The 20,492-nt window shown below is 39.0% G+C and overlaps 1 protein-coding gene across 1 annotated transcript; it reads left to right on the top strand.

The window, feature by feature from the left end:
- The first annotated feature begins 6,079 nt into the window (after nt 1-6,079).
- Nucleotides 6,080-7,018, top strand: LOC147358706 (olfactory receptor 9G4-like). Its single transcript, XM_086342117.1, has one exon. It carries the CDS (start codon nt 6,080-6,082, stop codon nt 7,016-7,018), a length of 939 nt encoding a protein of 312 aa, XP_086198243.1.
- The last annotated feature ends 13,474 nt before the right edge of the window (nt 7,019-20,492 follow it).

The raw sequence follows: 20,492 nt of genomic DNA, 5'->3' as shown, positions 1-20,492 counted from the left end.
CTCTCTTCAATCAAGATGATGAGAATGGCCCATGTATCCAAACTACATGCATATTTAAGGATTGCTAATCTGTTCTTCTGGAGAAGGGAATGGCAACCCATTCCAGTGTTCTTGCCTAGAGAATTCCATGAACAGAGGAACCTGGTGGGCTACTGTCCATGGGGTCACAAAAGAGTCGGACATGACTGAGGACTAACTGTAATCTGTTCTTATACATGATGTTGTAGACAACCTTTCTACTCTGATCTTTATGATAGATTCTTTTTTTTTTTTTAATTTATTTTAATTAATTTATTTTATTTTATAACTTTAGATTCTATAAGGGATATTAATAAATGGAATCTTAGGAACTAAATGCTGGAAAAGGATCAACTAATTTTTACTGGGGTGAAATTGTGCTCCAGGGAGGACACTGGCATTCTTAAAATCACACATGTTTGTATCTGTTGATCCCACAGTTCTAATAGGTAAGCAAAAGGATTCACTGTACAGAACAGGAAATTATATCTTGTAATAACCTTGAAATATAGGTAGAAAGAGAACTGAATCAATGTGCTATACACCTGAAACTAACACATTACTGCAAACCAGATCTACCTCCATAAAAAAGAAACAAAAATGCAAAACATATACACAGACACACACACATAGGTGATTAGCATCAGGCTCTGCCCCTATCTAGTCAAGGCACTAAAATGTGCATTTCAAAGCCTGCCAATCATTTACTGAGTGCATGTAAGTAGGCAAATATATGTATATATATTACTTTTCTGGGTTTTAGAAAGATTATGGGGGACACCATTATTCTGGCTTAAATGGTTTCCTTGTGGGAACTTATCCACATTGTTTTTTCTTGAGGTCAGATTTAAAAGATAGGTCAAGCATTACTCATTTTTCTCGGAATGAAAATAGCTATTACTTTATGATATTTTCTGGTGACACTTTTATGTACATATCATTGATATTTTTCTCATTTCTTAAACATGAAAAAGTGTGGGTTGGAGGTTATTAAAAGACTTGCTCACGATTACAGACCCATCAAGTGACCCAATCAGGATTTGAACTCAGGTGCCATTCCAACTGTGCAGCTATGCAAGGCTGACTATGCCAGCCCTGTCCGTTCCCAGCTAGGCTTGCTGATGGTCTCTGCTCAGCTGTTATGTTAGCTAGGGCTAGGTGAGGAAGAATGGACTCGCTCATATGACTGGGGTTTAGCTTGCTGTGAGAAAGGAGGTCCAAAAGAGAATGTAATCAGATGTCTCATCTTTCAGCAATCTAGCTGAGGCTTATTTTTATGGTGGTGTCAGAATTTTAAAAGTGAGAACAGAAGCAGGTAATGTTTCTTGTATGTGTGTCACTCAGTCATGCCTGACTCTTTGTGACCCCATGGACTGTGGCTTGCCAGGCTCCTCTGTCCATGGAACTCTTCAGGCAAGAATGATGGAGTGGGTAGCCTTCCCTTCTCCAGGGGATCTTCCTGACCCAGGGATCGAACCTGGGTCTCCTGCGTAGCAGATGGATGCTTTACTGTCTGAGCCACTAGGGAAGCCCAGTGTTTCTTGAGATCGGTGCTTAACATCTACATGGTGCTGCCAATGTGGCAAACTATTTGTCAGTGCAAACCACAAGGTCATCCCAGATCAAAGGGTAGAATAAGAGAATCTACTCTTGATTTCATGAAATCAATTTTAAAAAGTCATTAAAATATTAATCACATAGATCATTGGTTTGTGGTTAATTTACCTCTCTATTTTAGAGACTGATCCCGAGTCTCCTGCATTGACGGTGAGTTCTTTACCATCTGAACCACCAGGGAAGCCCATTAGAGAGTTCATTTCGTGGGCTACAGTCCATAGCATTGCAAAGAGTCAGACTGAAGTGACTTAGCACACTGCACACATGCACAACGGATAATATGATTAATCTGTGATCTCATAATGATGACTACATGATTTGGTCTTTTAATAGAATGTTCTAAAAGTTCCACCAAATTTATTTATTCACTCTTTTCAAGATTTTGGAGCTTCTTGTGTAAAAATACAGAAAAGATGCTTCCACTGTTAACTAATAACTTGAAAAGATCTTGTCTTTAAGACTTTCCTAGTCTTTGAAGGTTAAATTGCTATATTAATACACATTCCTGGTTAGAAGAGGAATTGAAACTGAGAGTTGCTGAGTTTGTTTGTTACCGCAAGTTCCCAGTTTATGCAAGCCATAGGAATTTTCCTAAGACTTCTGAGTGCCTCTTTCCTACCTTTATCAGAGGTAGCCTTGTTGCTGCTCCTGCTAAGTCACTTCAGTCGTGTCCAACTATGTGTGACTCCATAGACTGCAGCCCACCAGGCTCCCCTGTCCCTGGGATTCTCCAGGCAAGAACACTGGAGTGGGTTGCCATTGCCTTCTCCAATATATGAAAGTGAAAAGTGAAAGTGAAGTTGCTCAGTCGTGCCCGACTCTTCGCGACCCATGGACTGCAGCCTACAGGTTCCTCCATCCATTGGATTCTCCAGGCAAGAGTACTGGAGTGGGGTGCCATTGCCTTCTCCAGAGGGTAGCCTTAGCAGGTAATAAAGAACAAAGGATTTCAGAGAAATTTCTGTTAGAGGGAACTTTTCCTCTCTTTCAGTCCATTCTCTGATTTGCAGTCAAAATGAACCTTGAAAATATACTTCTGACCATGTTACTTCCTCATGATGGCAGTGTTCCCATTTGTGTTGGTTTCAAGACTCCAATTCCCAATATGGCTTCCAGTAAGCTTAGTGAATGGATAACTCTTATGACTCATTCCTGATTCCTCTCTCCACCCCTTTCTTAAGTTAACCATTCTTAGTTTCTTAGTTCACCAGACTCTGATGTTAAGGATCACACACACACACACATATATATATATATATATATATATATATATATATATATATATATATATATATTTCTTTTGGTTGTGAAAATCCTCTCCTCTCTCACATTACCCTTGACAAGGGGCCAGAACTGGATTCATTTTACAGGGTCATATAAATATTTCTTCTTCTGGGAACACTTTTGGCATAGCAGAACATTTTTTGTTTTGTTTTGTTTTTTTTTTTTCCCAGTTATATTCCTCTTTAGAGGGCAGTCATAGAAGGGTAGTAATTGGTCTGTGCAGAAATTTTAGTTTTGTTCCTCAGATTATATTCTATTAAAAATGAATATTATGTTTATGGTGGTACATGTAGAATATTATTCAATCATAAAAATATAAAATAATAGCATTTGCAACCACATGGATGGATCTAGGCACTTCCCAGGTGGTGCTAGGGGTAAAGAATCCTCCTGCCAATGCAGAAGATGTAACAGACTTGGGTTTGATCCCTGGGTAGGGAAGATCCCCTGAAGGAGGAAATGGCAAACCACTCCAATATTCTTGCTGGAAAATCCCATGGACAGAGGAGTCTGGTGGGCTATAGATCATAGGATCACAAAGAACTGGACAGGACTGAGCAAGCATGCATGAACATTATAAAATCTATAAATAATGAGAACATGTTGTATAGCACAGGAAACCCTATTCAATACTCTACAATGGCCTATGGGAAAGGAATCTAAGAAAAAGTGGAGATATATGTAATGAATTTTCTTTACTGTATATCTGAAACTAACACAACATTGTAAATGAACTGTACTCTGATATAAACTTTTTTAAAATGAGGCTTAATAAGTCTCAGATATTTTTTATTCTTTAAGTGATAATGTAGTAGAGAAATTTATATTAACTATTGAGATGGTGTCTATAGGCTTCTTATTCATTTATTTTTTGCATTGTGTTTCTTTTTCTTCTTTTAACATTTATGCTTATTAATTTTTTTGGCTGCATCAAGTCTTAGTTTCATTGTGAGACATCTTTGATGTTCATTGTATCATGCAGGATCTATTAGTTGCAGCATGCCAACTCTTAGTGGCAGCACATGGGATCTAGTTTCCTGAACAGGGATTGAACCTGGGCCTCTTGCATTGGGAGAGTGGAGTCTTAGCCACTGGACCTAAAAGGAAGAACCTATAATGCACCCTTTTATACGTTATCAATGTAAAGAAAGCTGAGCACTGAAGAATTGATGCTTTTGAACTGTGTTGGAGAAGACTCTTGACAGTCCCTTGGACTGCAAGGAAATCCAAGTAGTCTATCCTAGAGGAAATCAGTCCTGAATATCCATTGGAAGGACTGATGCTGAAGCTGAAACTCCAGTACTTTGACCACCTGACGTGGAAGGACTGACTCATTTGAAAAGACTGTGATGCTGGAAAAGATTGAAGGCAGGAGGAGAAGGGGATGACAGAAGATGAGATGGTTGGATGGCATCACCGACTCTATGGACATGAGTTTCAGTAAACTCTGGGAGTTGGTGATGGACAGGGAGGCCTGACATGCTGCAGTCCATGGGGTCACAAAGAGTTGGACACGACTGAGCAACTGAACTGAATATAATAACCAAAAACTCCACCCAAGATAATTCTATTAAGTTTGAGTATATTTAGAAAGTTGTATTGTACAACTGAATAACAATGGCACTATAACTGTGAAGCTCCCAGGATGCATGAGAATCAGTCATGTAACTAATACACTTTGGTTGAAGTTCTAATAGATGAAGAGAAGTGGTAAGAGGGAGGATTATAAAAATTTAAGTTAAAACAAGTTTACAGAACCTAGGATATATGACTAAAGCATCTGTGCTTTAAGTATTGAGAAGAAATCCATTATATGCTGAAAAGAAATGGAATGGCCTTCGGGACTCCAAAGTTGCTTTTACCATCATGTCATCAGTCAAGTCACATCCTCTCTGAACCCTCAGCTACATTGGAAAGGTTAGGAAAACAAGTCATTAAAAGGTTAAGCTACTTCACTAAGTAACAAGTGGAACCAATATACCTTGAGGTAGAACATTTGGATTTGCATTCTAGGTATAGAATTATCTCTGGTTTGCCTCAAAGATGAGTATTTTAACATTAAAGTAAATCATAGTTCTCTCTGTTTTAGCTTTCTCTCACTGCCTAATGGGGGCTTTGCAGGTGGAGCTAGTGGTTAAGAATCTGCCTGTCAATGCAGGAGATATAAGAGATGCAAGTTCAATCTCCGAGAGCTCTGGAAGTTCAAGATATAAACCTGGAATGATTCATAATTTTTCAATAGAGCTTTGACACCAAAAAGTTGGTTCTTCGTAATATTCAACATTACTGAATCCAAATATGCTTCAACTATGTATATAAATCTCCCATGAACTAGAGAAAAGTGCAGAATACTTTTCTCACTTTGAAGGCAAAGAAATTCAAGTTGTCAGAGAATTATAGGATTGCCTTAGCTGGAAGAGGAAGAGAAAAATATATTTACTTATAAGAGAGGTCAATGGCTTAACAGTTGAGAACATGAGGTTTTGGTACAGAAAATTCTAGGTTCAACTACTATCTCTGCTGTTGATCAGTTCTAGGTCCTTGGAAACATCTCTTAAACTACATCAAGATTATAATAATATCTTTAAAAACTGTGGAAAGTATTAAGTGGGTTAAGTATAGGATTTAGGGCTCTGTCCAAACAAAGTGAAATGTGTGTGTGTATGTGTGTGTGTGTGTGTGTGTGTGTGTATTTATATGTGTGCTAATAGTGACAGGAGCAGTACAGTGTATTGATATTTGTTGAACTATCAGCATCATGCTAGACACATAGATTCTTAATAATACATGCAGAATACTCAAAATTTTGACCACTCATCATGTACCAGATGTTTGGCTGATATTTTCCTTTGTATCTGCTTAACTCAATCAGCCAACCTGTCAGTGTCCTCATTTTGTTCATTCATTTGATGAGACTCAGATACTCACCCTGCATCAAGCAAATAGCAAGTGAAAGCCTTAATTCTAAAATCAGCTATTTTCCCCAATTCTAGTGGTCTTCCCAAGTGACAGACTGAAGATGCGGTATTTTACCGACATTGTAAGGGATTAATATGCCTCCTAGCAGTTGTTGACTTTATTGATACCTTTACTTCTTTATTCCAAAAGAAAAATCAGCAATTTTTTTCTCATTATCTTATCAATCTTTCTCCTAGTGGACATGGATGTTGGAAATCGCACCATCCTGAATGAATTCATCTTACTGGGTCTCTCAACAGACCCCCAATGGCAACTAATACTATTTGGAGTATTTCTGACTGTCTATTTGGTAACCTTGTCAGGGAACATGACCCTGGTTATCTTAATTCATATTGATTCTTGCCTGCACACACCTATGTATTTTTTCATTGGCAATCTGTCTTTCTTGGATTTCTGGTACACCTCGGTGTACACTCCCAGAATCCTGGCTACTTGTATCTCAGAAGACAAGCGCTTTTCCTTGGCTGAATGTGGAGCCCAGCTATTCTTTTCTTGTGTTGTAGCCTACACTGAGTGCTATCTCCTAGCAGCCATGGCATATGACCGCCACATGGCAATCTGTAACCCACTACTTTATTCAAGTTCTATGTCTCATTCTGTCTGTTCCAGACTTGTTGCTGGCTCCTATATAGGAGGCTTCTCGAATGCCATAGCCCATACTGCCAACACTTTTCGCCTGAGTTTCTGTGGCAAAAATATCATTGACCACTTTTTCTGTGATGCACCACCACTGGTGAAGATGTCATGTACAGACACCAAGGTCTATGAGCAGGTCCTCCTGGGTCTTGTGGGTTTCACGGTCCTCTCGAGCATTCTTGTCATCATCATTTCCTATTTCCACATCCTTCTCGCTATTCTGCGGATCCGCACGGCTTCAGGAAGGCACAAAGCTTTCTCCACCTGTGCCTCACACCTGGTCTCGGTCATGCTCTTCTATGGATCCTTGCTTTTCATGTACTCAAGGCCGAGCTCCACCTACTCCCTGAAGAGAGACAAAGTGGCTGCCCTGTTCTACACTGTGGTCAATCCACTGCTCAACCCTCTCATCTATAGCCTGAGAAACAAAGATGTCAAAGAGGCCTTCTGGAAAGCAGCAAAGACCATAAGACCTCAGAGATGATGGTGACCTGTTTTTGCAGAATGTTCTCATTGCATTTTCTAGGCTATTGGCTTATTAACATGTTTGTAAACATTACCATATTTCAAGTAAATGCAGCATGTTGTACTTAAAAGAAGAAACACTGATTAAACCATGTTGTTTTTTATTACTTCTTTTATTGTTAACTATTTTAAACATACGATATTAGTTTGTTTGATGTTTTAAGATACTGTAGTATGCTTGATTCTGTAGTTGTGGTTTAGTTGCTTAGTCATGCTGGAGTGTTGCAACTCCATGAACTGTAGCCTGCCAGGCCCCTTTGTCCTTGGGTTTCTCCAGACAAGAATGTTAGAGTGGTTTGCCATTTCTTTCTGCAGGGGATCTTCCTGACCCAGGCATCAGACTCGCATCTCCTAAACTGCAAGTGGATTCTTTACCACTGAGCCACGATGGGAACTTACTATGCTTCTTAGCAATACTATATTTTCCATAACATTTATCTGCCTGACTATCTTTGGAAGGTCTTAGAGACATAAAGGAATTTGATGGATTTTTGTATAAAGTTTGATTTTGAATTTTAGTGCACAAGCTTCATTCTGTGGGGAAAATATTTGGAGTGGCTGAATTTTTGGAAATTGACTCAAGATTTTATACATGTTTATTTTTAGGAAGTAACTCCACCATATTTATTCAAGAGCTCTAAATGGGTACATAGAAAATATCATTGTAAATTTTTGTCTTTGTAAAATTGATGTATTCTACATTAATTTAATATAGGGTCAAATATTTGGCAAAGTATTAAATTGATGTGGACGAAATGCTAGGTCCATGAATCAAGGCAAATTGGAAGTGGTTAAACAGGAGATGACAAAAGTGAACATTGACATTTTAAGAATCAGCGAACTAAAATGGACTGGAATGGGTGAACTTAACTCAGATGACCATTATCTACTACTGTGGGCAAGAATCCCTTAGAAGAAATGGAGTAACCATCATAGTCAACAAAAGAGCCTGAAATGCAGTACTTGGATTCAATTTCAAAAGTGACAGAATGATCTCTGTTTGTTTCCAGGGCAAACCATTCAGTATCACAGTAATCCAAGTCTATGCCCTGACCAGTAATGCTCAAGAAGCTGAAGTTGAATGGTTCTATGAAGACCTAGAATATGTTCTAGAACTAACACCCCAAAAAGGTGTCCTTTTCATTGTCGGGGAATGGAATGCAAAAGTAGGAAGTCAAGAAATACCTAGAGTAACAAGCAAATTTCGCCTTGGAGTACAGAATGAAGCAGAGCAAAAGCTAATAGAGTTTTGCCAAGAGAACGCACTGATCATAGCAAACACCCTCTTTCAACAACACAAGAGAAGACTCTACACATGGACATCACCATATGATCAATACCAAAATCAGATTGATTATACTCTTTGCAGCCAAAGAGGGAGAAGCTCTATCAGTTCAGTCCAGTTCAGTCGCTCAATCCTGTCCAACTCTTTGCAACCCCATGAATCACAGCAAGACAGGCCTCCCTGTCCATCACCAACTCCCAGAGTTCACTCAGACTCATGTCCATCGAGTCACTGATAACATCCAGTCATCTCATCCTCTGTCGTCAACCTTTCCTCCTGCCCCCAATCCCTCCCAGCATCAGAGTCTTTTCCAATGAGTTAACTCTTCACATGAGGTGGCCAAAGTACTGGAGTTTCAGCTTTAGCATCATTCCTTCTAATGAATACCCAGGACTGATCTCCTCCAGGATGGACTGGTTGGATCTCCTTGCAGTCCAAGGGACTTTCAAGAGTCTTCTCCAACACCACAGTTCAAAAGCATCAATTCTTCGGCGCTCAGCCTTCTTCACAGTCCAACTCTCACATCCATACATGACCACAGGAAAAAACATAGCCTTGACTAGCCAGACCTTTGTTGGCAAAGTAATCTCTCTGCTTTTGAAAATGCTATCTAGGTTCGTCATAACTTTCCTTCCAAGGAGTAAGTGTCTTTTAATTTCATGGCTGCAGTCACCATCTGCAGTGATTTTGGAGCCCCCAAAAATAAAGTCTGCCACTGTTTCCACTGTTTCCCCATCTATTTCACATGAAGTGATGGTACCAGATGCTATGATCTTCGTTTTCTGAATGTTGAGCTTTAAGCCAACTTTTTCACTCTCCACTTTCACTTTCATCAAGAGGCTTTTTAGTTCTTCTTCACTTTCTGCCATAAAGGTGGTGTCATCTGCATATCTGAGGTTACTGATATTTCTCCCAGCAATCTTGATTCCAGCTTGTGTTTCTTACAGCTCAGCATTTCTCATGATGTACTCTGCATATAAGTTAAATAAGCAGAGTGAAAATATGCAGACTTGACATACTCCTTTTCCTATTTGAAACCAGTCTGTTGTTCCATGTCCAGTTCTAACTGTTAATTCCTGACCTGCATACAGATTTCTAAAGAGGCAGGTCAGGTGGTCTGGTATTCCCATCTGTTTCAGAATTTTCCACAGTTTATTGTGATCCACACAGTCAAAGGCTTTGGCATAGTCAATAAAGCAGAAATAGATGTTTTTCTGGAACTCTCTTGCTTTTTTGATGATCCAGCAGATGTTGGCAATTTGATCTCTGGTTCCTCTGCCTTTTCTAAAACCAGCTTGAACATCAGGAAGTTCATGGTTCATGTATTGCTGAAGCCTGGCTTGGAGAATTTTGAGCATTACTTTACTAGCATGTGAGATGAGTGCAATTGTTTGCTAGTTTAATTATTCTTTTGCATTGCCTTTCTTTGGGATTGAAATGAAAACTAAACTTTTCCAGTCCTGTGGCCACTGCTGAGTTTTCCAAATTTGCTGGCATATTGAGTGCAGCACTTTCATAGCATCATCTTTCAGGATTTGAAATAGCTCAACTGGAATTCCATCACCTCCACTAGCTTTGTTCATAGTGATGCTTTCTAAGGCCCACTTGACTTCACATTCCAGGATGTCTGGCTCTAGGTCAGTGATCACACCATCATGATTATCTGGGACATGAATATCTTTTTGTACAATTCTTCTGTGTATTCTTGCCACCTCTTCTTAATATCTTCTGCTTCTCTTAGGTCCATACCATTTCTGTCCTTTATCAAGCCCATCTTTGCATGAAATACTCCATTGGTATCTCTGATTTTCTTGAAGAGATCTCTAGTCTTTCCCATTCTGTTGTTTTCCTCTATTTCTTTGCATTGATCGCTGAGGAAGGCTTTCTTATCTCTCCTTGCTATTCTTTGGAACTCTGCATTCAGATGCTTATATCTTTTCATTTCTCCTTTGCTTTTCACTTCTCTTCTTTTCACAGCTGTTTGTAAGCCCTCCCCAGACAGCCATTTTGCTTTTTTGCATTTCTTTTCCATGGGGATGGTCTTGATCCCTGTCTCCTATACAATGTTACGAACCTCATTCCATAGTTCATCAGGCACTCTATGGATCAGATCTAGGCCCTTAAATCTATTTCTCACTTCCACTGTATAATCATAAGGGATTTTATTTAGGTCATACCTGAATGGTCTAGTGGTTTTCGGTACTTTTTTCAATTTAAGTCTGAATTTGGTAATATGTAGAAGCTCTATACAGTCAAAAAACAAGACCAGCAGTTGACTGTGGCTCAGACCATGAACTCCTTATTGCCATATTCAGACTTAAATTGAAGAAAGTAGGAAAAACAAATAGACCATTCAGGTCTGACCTAAATCAAACCTCTTATGATTATACAGTGAATGTGCAAAATAGTTTTAAGGGATTAGATCTGATGGACATAGTGCCTGAAGGACTATGGATGGAGATTTGTGAAATTGTACAGGAGGCAGGGATCAAGACCATCCCCATTGTAAAGAATTGCAAAAAAGCAAAATGGTTGTCTGACGAGGCCTCACAAATAGCTGAGAAAAGAATAGAAGCTAAAGGCAAAGGAGAAAAGGAAAGATATACCTATTTGAATGCAGCGTTCCAAAGAATAGCAAGGAGAGATAAGAAAGCCTTCATCAGTGATAAATGCAGAGAAATAGAGGAAAATAATAGAATGAGAAAGACTGGAATGCCTGTCTCAGAATCATTTAAATCAGTTTCTTCACCCCCAGGATTGTAGATTCATGCAAACCCTTAGGATTTAATGGCAATTAAATAAAACTGTGTTTTGAGAAATTGGGAATTAGTAAGATGGGGAAGGGGATGACAGAGGATTAGATGGTTGGATGGCATCACTGACTTGATGAGTTTTACATAGAGTTTGAGCAAGGTCTAGGAGTTGGTGATGGCTATAGAAGCCTGGTGTGCTGCAGTCCATGGGGTCATAAGAGTTGGACATGACTGAATGACCGAACTGAAGATGGAGAAAATTTTTTCTGAGACTAAATTTTCCTAGTGAGAATTTTCATTCTCATTTTTCTTTAGTTATGTAGAAGCCAAATTAAACTTATGTGTATACATATGCATATTATATATATATATATGTTCAGAACATACATATATATGTGCATATGTTATTAAAATCATGTGCATATTAAAATTATATGTTCATTAATATTTTTTTAAACATTTCAATTTATCTATTTTTAGTTGAGGGAGAGTTTCTTTCCAGCATTGTGTTGGTTTCTGCCATACAGCAACATGAATCAGCCACAGGTATATATATGTGTCTCTCTCTCCTGAACCTCCCTTCCACTTCCCACCCAGTCCCACATCTCTAGGTTTGTCACAGAGCCCCAGTTTGGGCTCCCCAAGTCTTACAGCACATTCCCGCTGGCTATCTGTTTTACATATGATAATGTACATGTTCCCGTGCTACTGTTTCCATTTGTCCCATGGTCTCCTTCCACGCCTTCTATCCAAAAGTCTGATCTCCATGTCTTTGTCTCCATTGCTGCCTTTGTTACATGTTGAATACTTTTCCTCTGTTCTCCCAAATCCATGCTCCATCCTTTTAATCTCATCTCTGCTCCAGGATGCTCAGCTGTACTAACTGCATCAGTGGGCTCATTTGTTCTCTGCATACTTAGTTGTGTTTAACCAGTGGTTGTGACTAGAAGGGAAGAGAGTAGGGTCAGAGTATTTTTTCCCAGCCTCCTTTCTAGCAAAATTATCATAGCTGGCTTCATCCCTGGACCTAAACCATAGATCCTGATGGATGGCCCATTTCAAAGCTTCCCCTTCAGTGCTCATAGCCTCTTTCTTTTCTTATATTGATTCCTCCAGGAACAGAGGAGGTTAACAGCTCTCAGAAGTTATTAGTTCTAGATTTATCACAGTAGTCTGGAAATTCTGCAAGCCTTAGATATCCCTTTGTATTAATACCTTTATTTAACCCTCACCAAATTAACCAGTTTGTGTGGCCTTCTGCTACCTGCCAGGTTCATAACTGATATTGGTGTTAGAGCAGTCTCAGGAGACAAACATTCAAATATAATTGAATTGTTCACATATTAGAAGATTAGACATTTAAACTTATCCTGGTGGGAAATGGCACAATGGTAACATATAGCATCTTGGAGTAGTTTACCATGCCGTTCTCCAGTGGGTCTTCCTGACCCGGGGATCAAACCCATGTCTCTTATGTCTCCTGCACTCCCAGGTGGGTTCTTTACCACTAGCGCCACCTGAGAAGCCCCTGCAGTAGTATCAGAGTTACTTAAGTGATCACCAGTGGCATCATGGAGTGAAAGATAAGTGGAAACAAAGTACCGAGGGATCGATTCCTGTAGCAGAGAAGCATGCAGATGGAGATTATGAACATCATGAGGGGAGTTGGCTTCTGCCGCAGTTTAAACCCTAGACTAACCAATTGATAAAAACAAACAGGTGGCAGCAAGCTTAAACTATATATTTGAAGAAGTCTCTCACTTCCTCTGCTTCTTGGGAAACTACATTTGAGGACTGATGCTATGACCATATTGTAGTAGTGCAGAGTTACCTCCCTAAATAAACTTGTTTGGTATTTAAGGAAAGATAAGAATATGACCAGAAAGGAGTGATGTTCTGAGGCATAGGATAGGGGCATTTGGGCAGAAAAGTAAAAATCTGAGAATTTTTCACCTCAAGTCCTTGAGTCTCATTTCAAAAACCAATAATTTCCCCCTTTATCTAGGGAATAAGAACTTTCACAGTACTGTCTCATTATTGACTGTACCTGGAGGGTTGAACACATGCAGAAACAAGTCTCCCTTACATTCAGCCCCATCATCCTCCCTTTTCTCTGTGTTTGGTGTGAAACTTCAAAACCCGCATAGCCCAGATGGTGAAATGCCAAATCTGATCTGCTAATAATTTCAGGACATCACCAATCAAGGTTGACAAGAATCTAGAGAATATATATAGGAATGGATTCTGAGAACATGAGGCCAAGGACAATGGAACTCCAACTTTAGTATGGCTAACTGTATTGACACAGGAACACTAAGCAAGGGTTTGGATTTGAAATCAGAATGTCAGACCAACCTGGCATAGTATTGAAGATGGATGACAGAAATATTGTAAATAACCTATTAGATGTGATCTACTCCACTGCTGCCTAAAGGCCACCCTCCTCACCTCTCACCTGGCTTCTCCAAGGGCTTCGAGAACATTTACTTTTCCAAGGTATTCATTGGAAGGTCTGATGCTGAAGCTGAAACTCCAATACTTTGGCCACCTCATGCAAAGAGTTGACTCATTTGAAAAGACCCCGATGCTGGGAAAGATTGAAGGCAGGAGGAGAAGGGGATGACAGAGGATGAGATGGTTGGATGGCATCACCGACTCAGTGGACATGCATTTGAGTAAACTCCGGGAGTTGGGGATGACAGGGAGGCCTGGCGTGCTGCAGTCCATGGGGTCTCAGAGTCAGACACGTCTGAACGACTGAACTGAACTGAACTGAAGAAACACATTGTTTAGGGAGTCATTAGCACCCTTGTAAAGCTCGGCAGGAGCTACCATCAGTATGCTATGGGTGATGGCAAGAGAAGCTGCTGTGGGATTGGACTCCAAAACACTAGAGTATGCCAGGTTGCAGTGCATAGCTGTCACTCTCACCCTAGAAAGAATGGCTTAAGTGGATGTTTTTCTGTCATGGTTTGTCTGAACAGTTAGCTACCAATTGCTGAGGGTCAAGACACACATATGCACATATTTTTTTACTTACAGAGATGTTATATATAAAAACCACCTTAGAGGTGAATGGGCTCTGTTCCTTGTCAGATGAAGGAACTAGCAACTATAGTGGAAACCTGATGTGCTCAAAGTCACATAGGTAAAGCACAACTCTGTCAAGAACCTGGTCCTCCTGACAGATTCTAGAGTACCATGATATCTGTTCACAGAAAAAGGACAAAAAGAAAGACAGAAGGGAGAAATGAAGGAAAAAAAGCTTCAATAGCTATCACACTGAAAGGGAATATTAAGCATTGTAATAATCCATTAACTCATGATGCTTCCCCAAAGACCTTCCATTAAAGAAAAAAGAAGATAATTGCATTTTTGTGGGATTTTAGAAATCATAATGAAGTAGCCTGGGAATTTTACCCTTTATTCATTTATTTTTACAGAGAGTCAGTGTTTTCTGATACTTTCTGATGAAGCTTTAAAGGGAAGGAAATAGTGTTGAGCACTCAGGGAAATAATGACATTTGGTCTCCTTTACATTTACTTTGTCCTCTTTTCTTTCTGTTTTAAAGAGCTTGTTTTCTTTTGATGTGGACTCTTTTTAAAATCTTTACTGAACTTGTTGCAATATTGCTTCTGTTTTATGTTTTGTTTTTTTGGCCATGTGGTGTGTGGGATCTTAGCTATCTCACCAGGGATTGAACCCACACCCTCTGCATTGGAAGACAAAGTCTTAACAACTGGGAAATCAGGGAAATCCCCGCAAAGTGCTTCTTGTTGAGCACATACCTCTATAAACAGATGCTGTTGCTTTCATACACATTTGGTAAAAATTCTTCAAGAAAGATATCTATGTATACTAATTAAATAATTTTCTATTAAAGAAAAAAAAAATAAAAAAAAAAGAAAGATAACTTTCCCTACTAAGCTCAGTTCAGAATATATTGTTTGACAGTTCACATATGGATAAATGGTAATATAAAAATGCAGAAGTTTTAAGTATATTATAAATGTCAATATTTATATACAATATATTTATAAACACTTGCAAAACCACATTAAATCTTTTTAAAGTTCTGTTTCATATATGTGAAATAAAATTCATATTTTATGATGACACAAGAAAAATTTAGAGATAAAAAAAGAGTTTTGATGTCCTCTGGTCTCCTCGCTCCTCTGTGCTGTGCATCGTGTATCAGCATTACGAATCGACCCGTCAACAGAAACACGTGCTCAATTGTAAAGACCAACCCTCTCCCAGCGTCAACAGCTCCTTAAAAGAAAACCTTGCTTCTTGATCTTGTAAGGGGCCATGGGCATATTTAGATTTGGATTGTGTAACCTGTCAATGAGCTTCCCTGATTGCTCAGTTGGTAAAGAATCTACCTGCAACGCGGGAGACCTGGGCTCAGTCCCTGGGTTCCGACGATCCCCTGGAGAAGGGAAAGAGTACCCACTCCAATATTCTGGCCTGGAGAATCCCATGGACTATACAGTCCATGGGGTCACAAAGAGTTGGACACGACTGAGTGACTTTCACTTTTTTCAACCTGTCAATAATCCATTATTTAATGTACATCCCTCTGTATCAAAAAACTTCTATAACTGTGCCTTAACTTCTTGCTGTAGCTAATGGGGTTGCAAAGAGTTGAACACAATTTAGCAACTGAACAACAAATAACAACAACCTGACTTCTAAAGTGCAGAAGGCTTCTCAGAGTTTTCTGAGATGTTATAGTTCTCAATTTGGCTTGAATAAAATTTTCCATTTCTTTCTCAGACTCACTAATTTTTTATTGACATAGGTAATATGGTAATTCATGCCTGCTTGCTACTAAAAGGAATTAAGTCATGCTGAAATATAAAGACAAAAAATGATGAAAACCCCCTTTAACCTTTTATTTCGTAATACTCAAATACACCTTTCTTCTCATGAGTAACAATCTTGCCTCTTAAATTTTTAAATAGACTCTTTTGTTTTTTAAAGAATTTTTGTATCCCAGAAAAATTGAGTGGAAAGACTTGAAATAAATTATTAGCCCCAACATGGAATCTCTTTTGCCTTGGGTGCCTGTCAGTAAAACTGAACAGGGAAATGTTTCACTTGAACAGAAGCTTGTCTTCTTTTTTCAAATTTATTTTAATTGGAGGCTAATTACTTTAAAATATTGTAGTGGTTTTTACCATACATTAACATGAATCAGCCATAGGTGGACATGTGTTCCCCATCTTGAACGCCCCTCCCACCTCCCTCATGGTTATCCCAAAGCACGAGCCCTGAACACCCTGTTTCATGCATCGAACCTGGACTGGTGATCTATTTCACATATGATAATATACATGATTCAATGCTATTCTCCCAAATCATCCCACCCTCGCTTTCTCTTATAGAGTCCAAAAGTCTGTTCTTTACATCTGTGTCTCTTTTGCTATCTCGTATACAGGGTCATTGTTACCATCTTTCTAAATTCCATATATATGTGTTAATAGACTGTATTGGTGTTTTTCTTTCTGACTTACTTCACTCTGTATAATAGGCTCCAGTTTCATCCACCTCATTAGAACTGATTAAAATTCATTCTTTTTAATAGCTGAACAATATTCCATTGTGTATATGTACCACTGCTTTCTTATCCATTCATCTGCCGATGGACATCTAGATTGCTTCCATGTCCTAGCTATAGTAAACAGTGCTGTGATGAACATTGGGGTACATGTGTCTCTTTCAATTCTGGTTTCCTCGGTGTGTATGCCCAGCAGTGGGATTGCTGGGTCCTATGGCAGTTCTATTTCCATTTTTTTTTAAAGGAATCTCCACACTGTTCTCTCCATAGTGGCTGTACTAGTTTGCATTCCCACCAACAGTGTAAGAGGGTTCCCTTTTCTCCGTGCCCTCTCCAACATTTATTGTTTGTAGACTTGGATACCATCCATTGTGACTGGCATGAGATGGTACCTCATTGTGGTTTTGATTTGCATTTCTCTGGCAATGAGTGATGGTGAGCATCTTTTCATGTGTTTGTTAGCCATCTGTATGTCTTCTTTGGAGAAATGTCTGTTTAGTTCTTTGGTCCATTTTTTGATTGGGTCATTCATTTTTCTGGAATTGAGCTGCAGGAGTTACTTGTATATTTTTAAGATTAATTCTTTGTCAGTTGCTTCGTTTGCTATTATTTTCTCCCATTCTGAAGGCTGTCTTTTCACCTTGCTTATAGTTTCCTTCAGTGTGCAAAAGCTTTTAATTTTAATTAGGCCCCATTTGTTTATTTTTGCATTTATTTCCATTACTCTGGGAGGTGGGTCATAGAGGATCCTGCTGTGACTTATGTCAAAGACTGTTTGCCTATGTATCCCTCTAGGAGTTTTATAGTTTCTGGTCTTATGTTCAGATCTGTAATCCATTTTGAGTTTATTTTTGTGTATGGCATTAGAAAGTGTTCTAGTTTCATTCTTTTACGAGGGGTTGTTGACAAGTTTTCCCAGCACCATTTCTTAAAGAGCTTATCTTTTCTCCATTGTATAGTCTTGCTCCCTTTGTCAAAGATAAGGTTTCCATAGATGTATGGATTAATCTCTGGGCTTCCAATTTTGTTCCATTGATCTATTTTTCTGTTTTTGTGCCAGTACCATACTGTCTTGATGACTGTAGCTTGTAATATAGTTGAAGTCAGGCAGGTTGATTCCTCCAGTTCCATTCTTCTTTCTCAAGATTGCTTTGGCTTTTTGAGTTTTTTTGTATTTCCATACAAATTGTGAAATTATTTGTTCTAGTTCTGTGAAAAATACCATTGGTAGCTTGATAGGGATTGCATTGAATCTATAGATTGCTTTGGGTGATATACTCATTTTCACTATATTGATTCTTCCAATCTATGAACATGGTATATTTCTCCATCTATTTGTTTCGTCTTTGATTTCTTTCGTCAGTGTTTTATACTTTTCTATATATAAGTCTTTTGTTTCTTTAGGTAGATTTCAGTTCAGTCACTCAGTCATGTCCGACTCTTTGAGATCACAGGAACTGCAGCATGCCAGGCCTCCCTGTCCATCACCAACTCCTGTATTCCACTGAAACCCTTGTCCATTGAGTCGGTGATGGCATCCAACCATCTCACCCTCTGTCGTCCCCTTCTTCTCCTGCCCTAAACCTTTTCCAGCATCAGGGATTTCCCAATGAATCAGCTCTTCACATCAGGTGGTCAAAGTGTTGGAGTTTCAGCTTCAACATCAGTCTTTTCAATGAACACTCAGGACTTATCTCCTTTAGGATGGACTGGTTGGATCTCCTTGCAGTCCAAGGGTCTCTCAAGAGTCTTCTCCAACACAGTAGTTCAAAAGCATCAATCCTTCCATGCTCAACTTTCTTTATAGTCCAACTTTCACATCCATACATGACCACTGGAAAAATGGGCCTTGGTTGGCAAAGTAATGTCTCTGCTTTTGAATATGCTGTCTATGTTGGTCATAACTTTCCTTCCAAGGAGTAAACATCTTTAAATTTCATGGCTGCAGTCACCATCTGCAGTGATTTTGGAGCTCCAAAAAAATAAAGTCAACCACTGTTTCCCATCTATTTGCCATGAAGTAATGGGACCAGATGCCATGATCTTAGTTTTCTGAATGTTGAGCTTTAAGCCAACTTTTTCACTCTCCTGTTTCACTTTCACCAAGAGGCTGTTTAGTCCTTCTTCACTTTCTGCCATAAGGGTGGTGTCATCTGCATATCTGAGGTTATTGATATTTCTCCTGGCAATCTTAATTACAGCTTGTGCTTCTTCCAGCCCAGCGTTTCTCATGATGTACTTTGCATATAAGTTAAATAAGCAGGGTGGCAATATACAGACTTGACGTCCTCCTTTTCCTATTTGGAACCAGTCTGTTGTTCCATGTCCAGTTCTAACTGTTGCTTCCTGACCTGCATATAGGTTTCTCAAGAGGCAGATCAAGTGGTCCAATATTCCCATCTCTTTCAGAATTTTCCACAGTTTATTGTGATCCACACAGTCAAAGGCTTTGGCATAGTCAATAAAGCAGAAATAAATGTTTTTCTGGAACTACCTTGTTTTTTCCATGACCCATCAGATGTTGGCAATTTGATCTCTGGTTCCTCTGCCTTTTCTAAAACCAGCTTGAACATCTGGAAGTTCACAGTTCACGTGTTGCTGAAGCCTGGCTTGGAGAATTTTGAGCATTACTTTACTAGCATGTGAGATGAGTGCAATTGTGTTGTAGTTTGAGCATTCTTTGGCATTGCCTTTCTTTGGGATTGGAATGAAAACTGACCTTTTCCAGTCCTGTGGCCACTGCTGAGGTAGATTTATTCTTTTACTTTATTTTATTTAACTTTACAATATTGTATCAGTTTTGCCATATATCAAAATGGATCTGCCACAGGTATACATGTGTTCCCCATCCTGAACCCTTCTCTCTCCTCCCTCCCTATACCATTCCTCTGGGTCGTCTCAGTGCACCAGCCCCAAGCATCCAGTATCGAGCATTGAACCTGGACTGGCAACTCGTTTCATATATGATATTATACATATTTCAATGCCATTCTCCCAAATAAATGAGGTAGATTTATTCTTAAGTATTTTGTTGTTTTCATTGCAATGGTGAATAGAGTTGTTTCCTTAATTTCTGTTTCTGTTCTCTCATTATTACTGTATAGGAATGCAAGGGGTTTCTGTGTGTTTATTTTATATCCTGCAAATTTACTGTATTCATTGATTAGCTCTAGTAATTTTCTGGTGGAGTCTTTAGGATTTTCTATGTAGAGGATCATGTCATCTGCAAACAGTAAATGTTTTACTTCTTCTTTTCCAATTTGGATTCCTTTTATTTCTTTTTCTGCTCTGATTGCTGTGGCTAAAACTTCCAAAACTATGTTGAATAGTAGTTGTGAGAGTGGGCACCCTTGTCTTGTTCCTGACTTTAGGGGAAATGGTTTCAATTTTTCATTATTGAGGATAATGTTTGCTGTGGGTTTATCATATATGGCTTTTATTAGGTTGAGGTATGTTACTTCTATGCCTGTTTTCTGGAGGGTTTTCTCATAAATGGATGTTGAATTTTGTCAAAGGCTTTCTCTGCATCTATTTGGTTTTTATCTTTCAATTTGTTACTGTGGTGTATCACATTGATTGATTTGCAAATGTTGAAGAATCCTTGCACTCCTGGGATAAAGCCCACTTGCTCAAGATGTATGATCTTTTAAATATGTTGTTGGATTCTGTTTGCTAGAATTTTGTTAAGGATTTTTGCATCTATGTTCATCAGTGATATTGACCTGTAGTTTTCTTTTTTTGTGGCATCTTTGTCTGGATTTGGTATTAGGGTGATGATGCCCTCATAGAATGAGTTTGGAAGTTTATCTTCCTCTGCAATTTTCTGGAAGA

Source organism: Bos grunniens, chromosome 15, assembly GCF_055505025.1.
Source record: "Bos grunniens cultivar Pamir isolate PY7600 chromosome 15, Bosgru_T2T1.0, whole genome shotgun sequence".
Lineage (NCBI taxonomy): Eukaryota > Metazoa > Chordata > Mammalia > Artiodactyla > Bovidae > Bos > Bos grunniens.
Note: the sequence above shows the minus strand (reverse complement) of the source record. Positions and strands in the feature narration are given on the sequence as shown.

What these genes read in the sequence shown, in the direction of transcription:
- LOC147358706 (XM_086342117.1), top strand. Translation starts at nt 6,080, where the DNA reads ATGGATGTTGGAAATCGCACCATCCTGAATGAATTCATCTTACTGGGT.